The 15,594-nt window shown below is 39.9% G+C and overlaps 1 protein-coding gene across 1 annotated transcript in view; it reads left to right on the top strand.

Annotated features, from left to right (window-relative positions):
• Positions 1-2,651, top strand: part of KPNA7 (karyopherin subunit alpha 7) — a 121,001-nt gene extending 118,350 nt beyond the window's left edge. Inside the window, exon 11 of the mRNA XM_042970959.1 lies at positions 2,538-2,651. Coding sequence (XP_042826893.1) covers positions 2,538-2,651 — 114 coding nt within the window. The remainder of the gene's footprint in view (positions 1-2,537) is intronic.
• Positions 2,652-15,594: the final 12,943 nt, after the last annotated feature.

Below are 15,594 nucleotides of genomic sequence, written 5' to 3'. Positions count from 1 at the left end.
AGAGAGAGACACATGAGCAGGGAAGGGGGAGAGAGAGAGAGAGAGAGTGACAGAGACACAGAATCTGAAGCAGGCTCTAGGCTCTGAGCTGTTAGCACAGAGTCTGATGTGGGGCTCGAACTTGGGAAAGGCAAGATCATGACCTGAGCCAAAGTCGAATGCTTAACCAACTGAGCCACCCAGGCACCCCTGAAATTATTATTATTTTTTTTTACTGAAAAACCCAACTAAGGCAATCCTAGCTTCTGAAAAATGATTTTGCTACTTACTGCATTTTGTTTCTTTCCAGAACACAGGGTTTGGGATAAACTGCACACAAGGCTTTTAACCTTTCTGCAGGAGCAGGGAATAATGATCACAGAGCATTAGACGTTTCTTTATATGTGTTTTATTTAATAAAATATGTGCAAAAGAAAACTTAGCATTTTAACCATTTCTAAGTGTATAGTTCAGGGCCATTAAAAGTACCTTCACAGGGGTACCCAGGTGGTTCAGTTGGTTAAACATCCAACTCTTGATTTTGGATCAGGTCATGGTCCTAGGATCATAAGATCAAACCTAAGTCTTAAGATTTGAGCCCCAAGTCGGCTCAGAGCGGAGTGTGGAGCTTGCTTAAGATTGTCTGTCTCTGGGGCGCCTGGGTGGCTCACTAGATTGTCTGACTTTTCAGCCCAGGTCATGATCTCGAGGTTCATGAGTTCAAGCCCTGCACTGGGTTCTGTGCTAACAGCTCGGAGCCAGGAGCCTGCTTTGGATTCTGTGTCTCCCTTTCTCTCTGCCCCTCCCTCACTCTTATTCTGTCTCTCAAAAATGAATAAATGTTAAAAAAAAAAAATTCTTTCTCCCTCTGTCCCTCCCCTGTGTGTGCGCGCGCGCGCTCTCTCTCTCTCTCTCTCTCTCTCTCTCTCTCTCTCTCTCTCAAAAAACAAACAAAAAAAACTTACACGTTGCTGGGTAGCAGTCACCACCATCCTCTCTAGAACTCTTTCATGTTTCCGAAGTGAAGCTCTGTTCCCAGTAAACATGGACTCCCCATTCTTCCTCCCCCGAAGTCCCTGGCAACCACCATTTAACATTTTGTCTCCGCGAATTTGACTACTCTAAATAGCTCATGTAAGTGGAATCATACGGTATTTGTGCTTTTGTGATTGGTTCATTTTACTTGGCATAATGCCCTCAAGGTTCATCCATGTTGTAGCCAGTGTCAGAATCACCTTTATTTTTTTTAGGCTGAGTAATATTCCATTGTGTGTATATACTACATTTTGGTTTATCCATTCCTCATGGATCTTTACTCGGACTGTTCTTTTGACTATTGGGAATAATGTTGCTTTGACTATGAGCAAATACCAAACAAATACCTGTTTGGAATTCCTGCTTTCAGTTCTTTTGGGTGTATATACAGAAGTGGGATTGTTGGGTCATATAGTAATTCTATTTTTAACTTTTGAGGAACTGCTATACTACTATCCACAGGGAATGCACCATTGTACATTCCGACCAGCAATGCACAAGGGTTCCCATTTTTCAACATCCTTACCAATACGTGTTGTTTTCTGGTTTTTTGATCCTTGTCATTCTAATGGGTATGAAGTTGTGGCTTATTGTGGCTTTGAGTTGCGTTTGCATTAGATAGTGTTCATATGAAGGTGAGCTCAAAGTTCTTAAGTGGCCCGCTAAACATAGGGCTGGGGTTTTACGGAATGAGTGACACTCCATTAGGCATCAAATTGGAATCGTCAGCAAAATCCAGAGCCATACAACAAATACGACCATGTTGGTGGTTTGTTGCTACCTGAAGTCAGTCAATACTGGTTTGGGACCAAGGGGGTGCTCTCAAAACAGAGAGGACCCAGAACAGCAATCAGCATCTTCTGGGTTAAGGCTCCTACAAAACTTTGTAAGTAGGAAACCCATCTCTTAAAGGAGTTTCAGATTCCTAGGACTCATCCAAGGGCTCCAGGCTAAAGACTTCTGATGTAGAAGTAACAACTACCTACACTGTGTCCTTACTCACTGTAAGGGCACTGTTCTATGTATCAAAACTGCACTTAAAAATAATCCAGACACAAGAGGACAAATACCATATGATTTCACTTACATCAGGGACCTAGGAGTATCAAACCCACAGAGGCCTGCAGGAAAATGGTGGGTGCCAGGAGCTGGAAGAGAAGGAAATGAGGAGTTAGTGTTTAATAAGTACAGAGCTTGGGTTTGAAATGACAAGAAAGTTCTAGAAACGGATGGCGGTGGTTGCACAGAAATGTGAAGGAACTTAATGCCATGGAACGCTCTACTTACAAATGGTTAAAAGTGGTGAATTTTATGGCACGTATGTTTTACCACACACATAAACTGTATTTAAGGTAGAGCCTGAGAAATATTTTGGTGCTTTTCTCCTTCACCCTCTTTTCTGAGGGAGCCTTGAGGCTGATTTAGATCAAATTGTTAATCCATAGAAGATGTTAAAGAGCCACCTGTACGACAATAACATGCTGGGAGCCTGCAGGTACAATAGTGTCTCTTCTTCCCTGAAGGGAGAAGAAAATGGCACAGTATTACCAGCCCTGGACCAAGATTGTGAATTCTTAAACCACTTAACAAAAAATTACCAAGGCCCCACAACTTCTAAACCAAGGACCACACCCTAATGGGTAACTTCTTTAAGAATCTTCTAGATCTTGGCATGCCGCAGGTGTAAAGCTTTTTAAACTGAATGTTAATAAAAGTTTCGACACATTCACCTCCATCTATCAAAAACGCCGTTGAAACAATTGCATCTTAAAGCCATGTGGAATTCATCTCCTGAGAATGTGTGGTTTAGTGGTTACCTTTAAGGATCTTAAAGGAAGACACTAAAAACAGTAAAATGGTCTATAGCTATTTAAGACAAACTTTGGCTTGTAGACTTGATTTAACCAGTAATTCATATTTCTTTCCCCTTCCCTTTTCATGGAATGCCTGTTAGTACAGAACATTCTTCAGGGAAAGCTGTGTGGGTGATGGTCATAAGGAGAGTAGAATGGGCTGGGAAGGACCTAGGACCACAATACTAGGTAGTGTTGTGATGGATGTGGGATATGCTCTGAGGACTGGACTTGATTTATATTATTTGAGTGTAGAGATGGGATCAAATTCTATTGTGGTCTGAAGCATTACACCAAAATGTCATGCCCAAAGCAAGTCTTTGCTGGTCCTTGATAAGTGAGGAGGAAAGATGTGTGGGTGTCCACCTAAAATACTGCTGGGGGCTGGGGCACCTGGGTGGCTCAGTCAATTGAGCGTCCGACTTCAGCTCAGGTCATGATCTCACAGTCCATGAGTTCGAGCTCTGCGTCGGGCTCTGTGCTGACAGCTCCGAACCTGGAGCCTGCTTCGGATTCTGTGTCTCCCTCTCTCTCTGACCCTCCCCTGTTCATGCTCTGTCTCTCTCTGTCTCAAAAATAAACGTTAAAAAATTTTTTAAATACTTTTGGGAGGTATCTGGGTGGCTCAGTCAGTTAAGCATCTAACTCTTGATTTCGGCTCGGGTCATGACATGGGATAAAGCCCCGCATTGGGCTCTGCACAGATAGCGCAGAGCCTGCTTGGGATTCTCCCTCTCCCTCCCCCTCCCCCTCCCCCTCCCCCTCCCCCTCCCTTGCTCACATGTTCTCTCTCTCTCTCAAATATTAAAAAAAAAAAAAAGGGGGGTGCCTGGGTGGCTCAGTTGGTTAAGAATTTGAGTCTTGATTTTGGCTCAGATCATGATTCCACAGTTTCTGTATCAAACCCTGCGTCAGGCTCTGTGCTGACAGTGTGGAGCCTGCTTAGGATTCTCTCTCCCTCCCTCTATGCCTCACCCCCCCCCCAGGATCTCAATAAATAAATAAGCTTAAAAAAAAAACCTTAAAGAAATACTCTTGAGAGACCATTCATGTTCTCACAAATGTCTCCTTTAGTGGTGAGAACAAAGCTACGATTTAGTGGACATTAGATCTTCCAATGAGCATCCTCATCAACTTTTGAGGTGACTATGCCCGCTGCTGAGGGCTATGTTGGTGGGATGAGATCTTTGGTGTTTTGCTTTCCCACGTGGAAGTGGACCCAAGAGACTCCCTCTTTCATTTATCAGCTCAGGCCATCCTAGCTTGGCACATCTCTGGCCAAGGACTCTGAATCTTAGACCTAGGGATTGAGCACAGAAGAAACAAATAGTTGGAGAGCATTCACTCACTCCAGTGGCAGGGCCTTATGCTCAGTGGAATGGACATTTTTCTGTGGTTACCTGCTTCCTGCTTCTCCAAGGCTTCTTTGTAGTCCTCTCTGCTCTCCCATACTCTTTAGAATAGGTTCCCTTTTTTGTTTAAGTAGCCAGAGTTAGTTTGGGTTGCTTGCAACTAAAGAATCTTTAATGATACACATAGGGTGAAAAACTAAACCATAACTAGTTATTATTTAAGTCCAAAAGATTTATTAAATCCCATTCTGTTAAGACATTGTATAAAATTTGAATTTTAAGTTAAAAAATACAGTGTAAAAAATATAACCTAAATTGTATATAAAACATTACTATATAGTTCTATATATACAATTCTATATCATATATAAACATATATATAGCTCTATTTTATATATAAATATATATAGTTCTATATATAGTTCTATATTGTATATAAATATATATTTTAATTAAAAACAAAACTAAGAATGGAAAAATGATCCTACCATTCCAACACAACTATTTTGGATTGATTAATTATTTTTTATTCTCAATGCTCAATGTAGAGTTTGAACTCAAGACTCTGAGGTCAAGGGTCTTATGCTTTACTGACAGAGCCAGCCAGGTGCCCCATCAACACAACTGTTTTTATGCTTGTGTTTTCCCTGCCAGTTTGAGTCCACATATACCTATTTTTTTAATCTGATTGAGATCAGCTTCTTTTTCAACATTTTTAAGTGCTACTTTTCCCCCTTATCAGAAGACTGAAGTTGGGGGAAAGGCAGAAGGTGAGGTAGTTGACAAAAATATTTTGAGAAAACTTTTTAATGAAAAAAAGTTTGAAACCCTGTTGAGGTGAGTCATGGTTGCCCAAATGGTCTGACCTTGTTGGCTCAAATACTACTAGCCTCTTTTCTCCCCTCCCAGTCAACTATTTTTTACTACAATTGCATAACAAAGGAGCATTTGTATTTTAAAGATACTGATACCAACTTGTCCAGCGAGGTTTAAAAGAAAAGGAGCTATGTGCTTATTGTACATGGCTTGGGTGCAAAGAGATGGTATTAGTCACCTTCTGGCTGGGTGCCCATGTGCCTGAACTCCGTGTGTTGGGGTGACTGGCAGGGCAACAGAAAGGAGGAGTTAACTGACCATTTGTCAGCTTTACGATATTAAAGCTGAATTGAAACAACTCTGACTCTCTCGCATTGATGCCGAGTTTGTCATGGTTAGAAAAAATGCAATTCTCTTGGTCTACCATCTACGATCTATAATTTATCTGCTATTTTCCTGAAACATGGAGTGACCATGTTTAATGATAATAGCACATGATATTTTAGGTATAGTAGCAAAATCATGAGCCATGGGTTCCAGTTCTGGCTTTTTTTTTCTTTTTTTAAGTTTTTATTTAAGTAATCTCTATACCCCACATGGATTCAAACTCACAACTTCAAGATGAAGAGTCACCTGCTCTTCCAACTGAGCCAGCCAGATGCTCCCTGGCTCTTTGTTGAAATAGTTGAAGCCTGGATAAGTTCTGCAATTCCTCTGCTTCTTGATGCTTCATCTGTCAATTCTTTTCATTCCTTTGGGCTTCCAGTTTTCATCTGCAAAATATGTTGGGTTTGATAGTCGTATAATGTTCTTGTATATTTTATGTGCAACTCATACCAACCTTGAAAAGTGGGGCAAAAATGGTCATCGGTCTCCAATGAAAGAAACTGGAGCTCACAAGGCTATTCATCTTTTAATGCAAGATGTCTTGCATCGTTTAATTAGTGGTAGATCAGGGAATCAGGTACAAACCTTGATGCATTGTTATCTGCTATATACCAAATTCCCCCAAACTTAACAGCTTAAAAAAAACTTTATTACCATACATATTTTTGTGTGTGTGTGGGCCAGGGATCTGCAGACAGCTTAGCTGGTGGTTCTGGCCCCAAGTCTCATTAGATTACATTCAGGCTTCTGTTAGAACTGCATTTTCATCTGAAGGCTCAACTGGGGGAAGTCATGCTTCAAAATTCACTTATGTCATAGGTAGTAGGTTCCATGGCTGTTGGCTAGAGACTTTAGTTCTCTATCACATGGGCCTCTCCACAGACTACCCAAATCTCCTGACCATAGGACAGCTTGTTTCTCCCAGAGCAAATGATCTGAGAGTGTGTGCATGGGAGAGAAAGCGTGCTCAAGACTGAAGCCATAGTCCTTTATAACCTAATGTCAGAAGTGATACATTATCATTTCTGCCATATGCTATTGGTTACACAGACTCACCCTGGTAGAATTTGGGAGGAGTTACACAAAGGTATGAAGACTAGGAGACAGGGATCATTGGGAGCCACCTTGGAGGCTGACTACCTCATTCTGCCACTCTACCATGTGTTCACATTTTAAAAGACATCATTCAGATGATAGCCTAGGGTCAGTGAAGTCTCAGCAAAGAAATAGAAGAGATGAAAAACCAAATTGAGATTTTAGAACTAAAACATAACGGAAATGAAGTTTACTAGATGAGTTCAACAGCAGAATAGAGCAGACAGGAAAGAATTAATGAACTTGAAGATAGAACAGTAGAAAGAAACTGTTAAATATCTAGATCCAACTACCAATTTACAGAAAATGAAGAAGACAGAAAAATGTTAAACTACACTTCAGAGATGCGATCAGCAAAATCCAGTCTGTGAGAAACTCTGGAAGACAACTCTATCTCCTCATTGAGTAAATTCCAATGAAAAATTGCACATGAGGGAAACTTATACAGACTTAAAAGATTATTAACTATGGGGTGCCTGGGTGGCACAGTCAGCTGAGCGTCTGACTCTTGGTTTTGGCTCAGGTCATCATCTTGTGGTTTGTGGGTTTCAGTCCCATGTCAGGCTGTGTCCTGACAGTGTGGAAACTGCTTGGAATTCTCTCTCCCTCTTTGTCCCTCCATCATTTTCTCTCTCTAAAAATAAACTTAAAAAATATTGACCAGCCAGAATGTGTGGATATTAGTTCTATTATTGCAACAAATGAATGTAAGCATAAATAAAACACATGTTTATGAGACAATTGGAAACTTGAACATTAAAGAAGTGTTATTTTTGATATTAAAGAAGTGTTAATTTTTTCAGGTTTAATCATGTTAAGGTTATATTAAAAAGTCCTTAATTTTGGGGACACCTGGGTGGCTCAGTCAGTTGAGCATCTGACTTCAGCTCAGGTCATGATCTCACGGCTTGTGGGTTTCAGCCCTGTGTTGGGCTCTGTGCTGACACCTTGGAGCCTGGAGCCTGCTGTGGATTCTGTGTGTCCCTCTCACTGTTACCCCCTCCCCTGTTCACGCTCTCTCTCTCAAAAATATTTTTTAAAAAGTCCTTAAATTTCAAGATCTGTACTGAATGATTATAGATGGAATTATGTTCAAAATTTGTTTCAAAGTAATATGGAATGAGGGAAGTGGAAGAGAGAAATAAATGGGGTAGAACTGGCAATGTGGTAATGGCAGGTGGGGTTGGTGATTATTATGCCATTGGTTTTTTTCCTGTGAATATAGGAATTTCCCAATAAATTTTTTTAAAAGCTATTATAGGGGTGCCTGGGTTGCTCAGTTGGTTGAGTATCTGACTCTTGATTTTGGTTCAGGTCATGATCTCAAGGTTGTGGGGTTGGGCTCTGTGCTGAGTGTGGAGCCCGCTTAAGACTCTCCCTCCCCCTGCCCCCCTTCTCCACTTGTGCATGCTCTCATTCTGTACAATAAAAAAAAAAAAATGTTTTAAAAGCCATTATATTCTCTCCACAAAGCTGATCATCTGACCCTTCCCCACTCTGGGAGTAAACTGGAAGTTTGTTTTCTCAATTAGGTAAAAAAAAAAAAAAAAAGTCTCTGTACTAGAATATATTGGGCAAGGTTAAAAACAGATTCATGATGAATACAGGGGGATTAAGTAAATTGCATAGGGAATGGTGAGTCCCCACTTATCCCCACATCCCATTGGGTAAATGGAATGCTATCAGACAGGTGTATATCCTCTAGGCAGGAGCCTAGAAGATCTTTCTCTGGGAAATATGACCATCCCTAGAGGGAAAACCTAAAGACACTGACACTGTGAGTTCCACAAGGAACTTGTTTGAAAGAAAATTGAACAAAAAATAATATTAGCATACTTGAGAGATACGATACTGCTTCCATGAAGCAAAAATAAGATTCTGTTTTTAAAAGGCCAAGATCAGGGGTGCCTGGGTGGCTCATTCAGTTAAGTGTTTGACTCTTGATTTCAGCTCAGGTCATGATCTCACAGTTGGTGAGACTGAGCCCCATGTCAGGCTCTGTGCTGACAGCGTGGAGTCTGCTTGGGTTTCTTCCTCTGCTCTTCCCCCTGCTCGCTTGCTCTCTCAAAAATAAACATTAAAAAGTCCAAGATCAAAAAGGACTCTTGGAAATTAAAAATGATGGTAGAAACGAACAACTCAATAGTAGGGTTGGGAGATGAAGTTGAGAAACTCTCCCATGCAGCAGAGCAAAAATGACAAAAATCTAGAAAAGATGAAGTTATATGAATCTTGAAGTCTAGGCGATCCAAAATCTGAATAGAAGCATTTCAGAAGTACAGAACAAAAAATAATAGAGGATAGCAAATTATCAAATAACTCAAAGCAGAAGTAAACATTTCCAAATTTACAGGTTCCAATGAGTAGCCCAGAAAAATAGATAAAATTAACCTGTGCCAAAGTACATCATTGTAAAATTTCAAAATTCTGGTGAAAGAAAAGATCCTACAAATTTCCAGACAGTAAAAACAAGTCATATACAAAAGATCAAGAATCACAATGCATTTCTCCTTACCTGCCAGTTAAGAAACCTTTTATCACCTCCATAGGACACCTGGTCAGCTAATCTATCCATGGGAAAATCCTAATGGGAACACATAGATGTGTATATACAAAAAATCCAAACCATTTGTCCAGAAAAATTAACCCACACTCCCATTCTTAAATATGCATGATCAGGCACAAGAAGAAAACCATCAAGATAGAAACACCCAGGTGAATGAAACAACTGTCTGCAGGAAAAACACAACTCAGAGAAGGTACGGCAACTGCTCTCTATATTCTCAACAGATTTGAGAAAACAGGGACTGTAGCCATTGAGCAAGAAGCTATGAAACAGGAACAATCTCAGAGATTAAATAATTATCAGGACAAAATTCATGGGAAGGGTTTGAAGATAAAGGCAAGGAAAGATTCCAGACTACAGACCAGAAAGGAACAAAGTGTTGAAAAAGTTGGGAGAAGAATGAGGATCAGTTCAGGAGGACCACCATCAGAGTAACTGAAGTTCCAAAAAAATAAACAAGTGAGAGGGAAAACACAGGGAAAGACATTATCAAAGAAATCATAAAAGAAAATTTATCAGAATTGAAGGAATCTCAAGGTTGAAGGACTAACTGAATGCCAAGCCAAATGAGAAAAAGATAAATATCTATATTCAGTGTTGTGAAATTTCAGACTACCAAGAATAAATAGTAGATCCAAACAATTTCCAGAGAGAAATATTATGTACAAAAGAATGAGAATCAGACTAACATCAGATTTCTCTCTGGGGACACCAAAGTGTAGAATATAATGGAACAATGCCTTGAGAGTTCTGAGGGACAATTACTTACAAATGAGAATTCTATATTCATATAAGGCATGATGGTATTTTCAGATATAAACTCAGGAGGATTACCTTTCAAGTACTTTCTAAGTAAGCTACTTGAGAATGTACACCATCAAAAAAGGATGAAAACCATCTTACCGCCCCCATTACCAAAAAGAAAAACATAAGATACAAGAAATAATGCAACCAATGAGGAAGTCCATTGAAATGCAATCTCAGGATAACAGTTGTACAGTGAAGCTAGAAAGCTGTTTGTTCCATATTAGAACAGAAAGGCAGCTCCAGGTAGAATGTTTTCAACAAGAGAAATGAAATAGATCTAAGTAATAGAATGATTAAGAAGCCAGATCATGTTCATGACTTGAAGAAAACATGTCTATTCCATCAATAAGAAGAAAATAAGACAATTAGAAATAACAGGTAAAAAAAATTACATAAGAAACTCAAGGCCAAACAGGAAGCAAACAAAAATGTGGTGTGATTTTAATCTTGATTCTGAAATAGTCAACTCATGGAACCAACAGACAAAACGGGGAAGTCAACTCTGCCTGCAGAAGAGAATATGAATGTTGTCGTCCTTGACATTGTCAGGGTTCAGCTGACAGATATGAAGGTGGGACAAGTGGAACAGAAGGTACGGGCACCAATATCCTTACCTAAACGTGGTGGGGATCATGTGTTACATATGGGCTGATAAAAGAGCAAACACGAGCCCCCCAAAATTTTTAAGTATGAATAGAAGAAGTAAAAATACAAAGCATGTACAAAAATGGAGGCAGGAGAAGGGAACTCCTTATCTTCCACAATGGGGAGCCTGATAATGTCTTAATTTTGTAAATCAAGAAATACCAGTGTAGGGGAACCTGGGTGGCTCAGTTGGTTAAGTGTCCAACTCTGATTTCCGCTCAGGTCATGATCTCATTGTTCGTGAGTTCAAGCCCTACGTGGAGCTCTGTATTGACAGTGCAGAGCCTGCTTGGGCTCTCTCTGCCCCTCCCCTCCCTGACCCCGCCCCCCCATAAATAAGTAAGTAAGTAAGTAAGAAATACCAGTGTATATATATTATTTGTAAGAATATTACATATCTGGTAGTATATGTGTAGAAAAAACATTCTGGGAGACTATTCATCAAACTGCTAACCTCTGGCTAGAGGAGAGGGAGAGTCCCAATTGTGTCATTGCTAGGGTTTTAATAATAATTAAAAATAAAAAACCTTGAAGACATTAGAATTGTGTATTCTCAAGGTGTGCTGCATGAATATGAATTTGAGTCCTAAATTCCTGAAGCATAATTCCATACAATGAAAGTCAGAGAAATGACTTGGGAGTTACCAGTAATAAAAAGGCGTTTCAGCGTGTGAGTTTCTCTTCTCCAAAGTAAACACCCTTTCACTGGGTTTGGGTGAATTATAAATGGGAAAAGACTTCATATCTCTGATTTGCTTGTCTTTGATTTTTTTTAATGTTTACTTATTTTTGAAACAGAGAGAGATCGTGAGCAGGGAGGGGCAGAGAGAGAGGGACACACAGAATCTGCAACAGACTCCAGGCTCCGAGCCGTCAGCACAGAGCCTGATGCGGGGCTCGAACTCACAAACTGTGAGATCGTGACCTAAGGTGAAGTTAGATGCTTAATGGACTGAGCCACCCAGGCACCCCATGATTTGCTTGTCTTTAAAAAATGTGATTGTTTAGAAAACTTTTTAAGTGTTTTTTTTGGGGGGGTGTGCAGGGCAAGTGGGAGAATCATAACATTTGACAATTATCAAAACTATGGGAACTTTTATTATTTATAAAGTGTGGTTACTACCTACACATTCAGGTGAGTAAATTTATGAAGGAAACCAAAGTCCTTCTCTGGAAGCCTGCAGGCTTAGATACAAATACCCCTAGATTAAGAACAATTATTTAAATGATACTTTCACCAAGGGTTTTCACAGATAACATCTCCCATACCAGTAATTCTTATAAAAACAGCATGATGTTGGGATTATATCTATTCTGTAGGTGAAGAAATTGAAGTTCAGAGACAGACTCACCCATGATCACATAACCAGCAAATAGGAGAGTATTTTAAGACCACTCTGCTGAAGCCAGATTCACTCTCAGTTGTATCCCGAATGTGGGGATTGCTAGGGAATCAATCGCTCTGGGTTTATCCTGGTTCTTATATGCCTTGGGTTCTTAGTTCTCTGTGCATTTTGAGGAAAGGAAACTCTGATAACTGTTAAATTGTGGTATGTCTCTAGTCTTAAGGAAAGGTAGGGAAAGTAACGTTTGGGTGATCAAGATATTAGAATCCAAAGGAGGTTCGAAAGTGATTTTGTTTGTTTGCTTGTTTAGGACCCTCCACCATTCCTGGTGGAAAGGTAAAGACACAGATGCAGATATGGGAGGCTTGAAAGTGACTTTATGGGACTTCTCTAGAAGGATTTCCAAGGAATATACCTACCCTAATAAGCTGGTGTACTCTAGATACAGGCTTGCTTTCTCTTTGCCCACAGCCATAAATCTGGCTTCCTAACTACAGGTACTCTTCTGTCAAAACCCCAGGATGTTCTAATCTGACTGACCCTAAGGTCAAGTTGGCAACTCTGTCTTTTGAACTTGCAGGCCATTTCTTCCCAATAAGAAGAGAAATGTCTCTTTGGCGAAACAACCTAGTGCTACCCCATTGCTGTATTTCAGGCACTGGAACATTCACAGCTTTCCTAAGTCATTGATTGTTGGCACCAATCTCCCCAACCCTATTTTCCCTCCTGCTTACATAGGAATTATTCTGCAAAGGATTGCATTCAGAGCATGGAAACTCCTTTAGGGGAAGGAGGCATTAACTGATATGTTCCATTAAACATCTCTAATGATACTTAGCTCCACCCTTTTTCCATGGGAAGCATTCTCCTCCTAAGAACAGCCCATTATTATCAAAATATTCCATTCAGATGCAATATAGTTTATTTGGGATAACAATATCCCAATGTTGTTAGATACATCCCATAACAAGCCTCTTAATCTTCATCAGTGAGATGAGAATCCAACCATAATTCACAAATGCAACCGTAGTAAGTACAGTTTTTCTCCTTTGCTGCTAGTGCTTTCCTTAGAATAAAACTGTATTCCCATTTGATTCCAAAGACTCTCACTTATTAGAGAGAGGCTTGGCAGCCCTGTCCTGTGCTTAGTTAAGACATCACAGACTTTGCTCGCTGAGCAAACAACAATGTCTAAATTGATTATACCTCTAAGTGACAACCTAAGATGAAAACTCACAGCAGAAATAGATGTGGCTTGTTGAGAAAGCTGCTTGAGTCCTTCAGGGGTGCCTTATGAGAAATAAAGTTGCCAACCATACATCCTGGGTATAAAATTTAAACTGGTGATGCTCCTGAATTAATCACTGTGAATTTTTGAAACTCTTTAGAAACTTGCTGCTTAAGGTATATGGCAAAAACACTCAACAAGCAAGTCTCCTTCCACATCCATCCAGGTGAAGCAGCCAAACCCTTGCCCTAGTCTACCGATACCAATAGCATATTGGTGTCCACAAGAAAGGGAAGCCTTTCTTCTGCCTCATTCATACATTATTTGCTTATGTGATGGTCTCCACTACCAGAGGTGAGCCACAAAATGCAGGGGAAATACCTTTTTGACCTTTAGAAGTTCTTTGCCAAACAACCTGATTCAATAATGGACAAAGAACTTGAATATACATTTTTCCAAAGAAGACCTACAAATGGCCAACAAACACATGAAAAGGTGATAAATATCATTAGCCATCAGGGAAATGCAAATCAAAACCACAATGAGATACCACTTCACAGCCATGAGGATGGCCACTATCAAAAACCAGAAAATAACAAGTGATGGTGAGGATGTAGAGAAACTGGAACCCTCATGCACTGCTGGTGGGAATGTCAAGTGGTGTAGCCATTATGGAAAATAGTATGGTGATTCTTCAAAAAATAAAATTAGAGTTACCATATGATCTAGCAATTCCATTTTGGGTATCTACCTAAAAGAATCGAAAGCAGGGTCTCGAAGATCGATATTTGTATACCTGTGTTCAAACCAGCATTATTCACGATAGCTAAAACACGGAAGCAACCCAGATGTCTATCGACAGATGAATGGATAAGCAAAGTGTGGTCTCTCCATGCCATGGAATATTATTCGGCCTTGAAAAGGGAGAAAATTCTGGCACGCTACAATGTGGATTAATCTTAAGGATATTATGTGAAGTGAAACAGGCCAAAAAGATAAATATCGTATGATTCCATTTATATGAAGTCTCTCTAGAATTGTCCAATTCCCTGAGACAGAGAGTCGAATGGTGATGCTCAGGGGCTGGAAAATGGGGAGAATAGGGAGTTGTTGAATGGATACAGAATTTGTTTTACCAGATGAAATGAGTTCTGGAGATGGATGATGGTGGTGGAGCACAACATTATGAATGTATCTAATACCATTGACTTTACAATTAAAGGTGGTTAAGGTGGTAAATTTTATATTATGTATATTTTGCCACAATAAAAAAAAATTGGGGAAAAAACCCTGACAGCTTATATCCAAGCCACACAACAAATGCCTATAAATCAGTAAGAAAGGCAGAAAATCCCACAGAAAAATGAACAAAGAAACCCAAAACATTGCATATGTGCTTTGCTAAAGGGATTCCAAATAGCCAAAGTAACACCCTATTAGTAATTAGGAAATGCTATTTAATATAATGTTCATATTCATCAAAATATGGCTTAGCATAATGTTTACATTAGCCCCAAAGTGGAACATTCAAATGCCCATGAATGGATAAATTGAAGTGTATTCATAGAATACTATGCAAACAATAAAAACATGTGAACTATAGCCACAACACAGTAATATGGATGAATCTCAATGTTGAGTCAAAGAAAGAAATCAGACACAAAATAGCACCTACTGTATGGTTCCATTTATAGAAAGTTCAAAAACAGGCAAAAGAGAACTATGCTTAGGGATTCATAATTAACAAAACTATGAATAAAAGCAAAGAAATTATTACACGAGGAGAATGGTTACCTGGAGAGGAGGCTGGGAACGATAGTAATCAGGAGGATGAATGCAGGTGTCTTCTGGGGTCTGGAGATGTTCTGTTTCTTTACCTGCTGGCGACTATCTAGGAGTTTCACTTTTCCATACGTGTGTTGTATTTTACAACGAAAATGTTTCGAATAATTTTATTGTTTAATGTTTATTTATTTTTGAGAGACAGCTCATGAGCAGGAGAGGGGAAGAGAGAGAGGGAGACACTGAATCTGAAGCAGGCTCCAGGCTCTAAGCTGTCAGCACAGAGCCTGATGCGGGGCTTGAACCCATGAACCATGAGGTCATGACCTGAGCCGAAGTCAGATGCTTAACTGACTGAGCCACCCAGGTGTCCCCCAACAAAAATGTTTCTAATAGCAGAAAAAATTCCTTGCACGTTAGCACATTGCATGGCACACTGAATTTCCTAATAAATGTTTGCTTATATCCTACAGTACAATAAAGAGGAAAAGTGAACGTATACTATAAATCGGTGCATACAAATGACTAGACCGTGTTTTCTAAAATATCGTTCCTGGGAAGAAAAAATGGGCATCGTCGAGCTATTCTATGGCTTAAGCTCCACCACTCCCCCATCCCTCCAGGGAGATCCTGGGCAGACAGAGGCTTGATGCAGTCTAGAGAGACGGAAATATGAACAAAGAGTCTGCTTTAAGTACACGGA

This window comes from Panthera tigris, chromosome E3 (assembly GCF_018350195.1).
Source record: "Panthera tigris isolate Pti1 chromosome E3, P.tigris_Pti1_mat1.1, whole genome shotgun sequence".
Classification (NCBI taxonomy): domain Eukaryota; kingdom Metazoa; phylum Chordata; class Mammalia; order Carnivora; family Felidae; genus Panthera; species Panthera tigris.
This window is presented reverse-complemented; position numbering and strand designations above follow the sequence as displayed.